At 54.1% G+C, this 1535-nt stretch overlaps 1 protein-coding gene across 1 annotated transcript in view; it reads right to left on the minus strand.

Annotated features, from left to right (window-relative positions):
- Positions 1–1535, minus strand: part of AGAP1 (ArfGAP with GTPase domain, ankyrin repeat and PH domain 1) — a gene marked incomplete at its 5' end in the record, with an annotated part of 529501 nt that overhangs the window by 62239 nt on the left and 465727 nt on the right. The window contains one exon of the mRNA XM_077758421.1: positions 885–1158. Coding sequence (XP_077614547.1) covers positions 885–1158 — 274 coding nt within the window. The remainder of the gene's footprint in view (positions 1–884; positions 1159–1535) is intronic.

Below are 1535 nucleotides of genomic sequence, written 5' to 3' on the forward strand. Positions count from 1 at the left end.
TTGGCACTGGAGCAACATACCTGCTCTCAGAAAGGACTTTTGGCCTCCAATGCGCCACGTGCCACAGAGCCCGTGAGCCACGGAATCGGCCCTTGCCAAGGACTCTAGCTGTGGGGCGGAAGCAATCGTAGGCGCCTTTCCTAATGGAGGTCCTGACAGTTTTCAGGTCTCGTGCTTTTAGAATTCTTACTCTAAAAAATTTCTGATAAAAACACACACATCACGTAACTGCTCTCTTGGAACTTCATCTCCCGAGACGTTTTGAAAGCGAAATTCAAAAATTCAAATGAAAGAACGTGCTTCAAGGAGGCACGTCAAGACACCTGAAAAGAGACCTGCTCTCTCACGTGAGGCCATGGACACGGGCCTCGGGGGCCTTCCCGTCCCTGCCTGCACCAGAGCGGCTGCTCAGAGCAGGCACGTCCCCTGTCCTGTGCGACAGCCCTGGGTTTCGCACCTGCTTCTCCTGCTCACAGGGGCCCCCCGACGGCGGCCTCCACCTCCCTCCACTGCTCAATTCCAGGCTGCAAGGCTCAGAATGCACCTTACCTCTGCTCTCAAACTCGAAGAAGAGGGGCGCCTGGGGGGCTCAGTCGGTTAAGCGTCCGACTTCGGCTCAGGTCATGATCTCATGGCTCGTGGGTTCGAGCCCTGCGTCAGGCTCTGTGCTGACAGCTCAGAGCCTGGAGCTGCTTCAGATTCTGTGTCTTCCTCTCTTTCTGACCCTCCCCTGTTCATGCTCTGTCTCTTTCTCTCTCTCTCAGAAATAAATAAAACATTAAAAAAATTTTGTAAAAAAAAAAAAAACAAACAAACTCCAAGGAGCTGCCAGTGTTTACAGATGAAGATTAAAGGCTTCAACAGTCTCCAGTCGGCTCCCTCACCTCCCTCGGCGCCAACCAGCTTGTGACCTGGGCAGCTGATGCTGTGGTCGTACAGGTGCGAGCGCCGCTCAGCGGCCTGTCCCGCCACCTGCTCACGTCCCACGTCCCACCAGCGTCCCCTGCTCCCTGTAAGCTCCCGCTTCTGCACAGAGGCTGCTGGAGGCGCCCAGTGCCCTGAAACGGCTCTCCTCCGTGGTGGCAGGTTCTGCGGTCTCTGGGTCCCACCTCGCCCCCCGGGCTCGGGCTCCAGGACGGCCAGGACCACGTTGCACACCTGCAATTCCCAGGTGATGCCACCCAGGCCGCCAGAGCCTCTCCCCTCGTCTCACCTGTATTTCCCTCTCATCAAAACACACCTTCATAAGACATAAAATAAGACCGGAAAATGTTTACTGAGTGCACCCAGCACCGTGCTGAGGGCAGGGGTGCAGAGAATGAGAAGCCAGCCTTGAACCTCAAGGATGCAAACAACGACACGACTTTCTCAGAGGGAAAAGCACATTCCGTACCGGACTGCAGGAAGCACAAAGTAAAACTGGGTTACTCCGAGGCACGAAGAAGTAATTATGAAGTCTAGGAGCTCAATCAGATGCTTTAGTGTACGCTGAATTTAACATTGGCAAAAAAAAAAAAAAAAAAAAAAAGGGCGTG

The sequence above is a fragment of the Crocuta crocuta genome, unplaced genomic scaffold (assembly GCF_008692635.1).
Source record: "Crocuta crocuta isolate KB4526 unplaced genomic scaffold, BGI_CrCroc_1.0 scaffold290, whole genome shotgun sequence".
In the NCBI taxonomy this organism is placed as follows: Eukaryota; Metazoa; Chordata; class Mammalia; order Carnivora; family Hyaenidae; genus Crocuta; species Crocuta crocuta.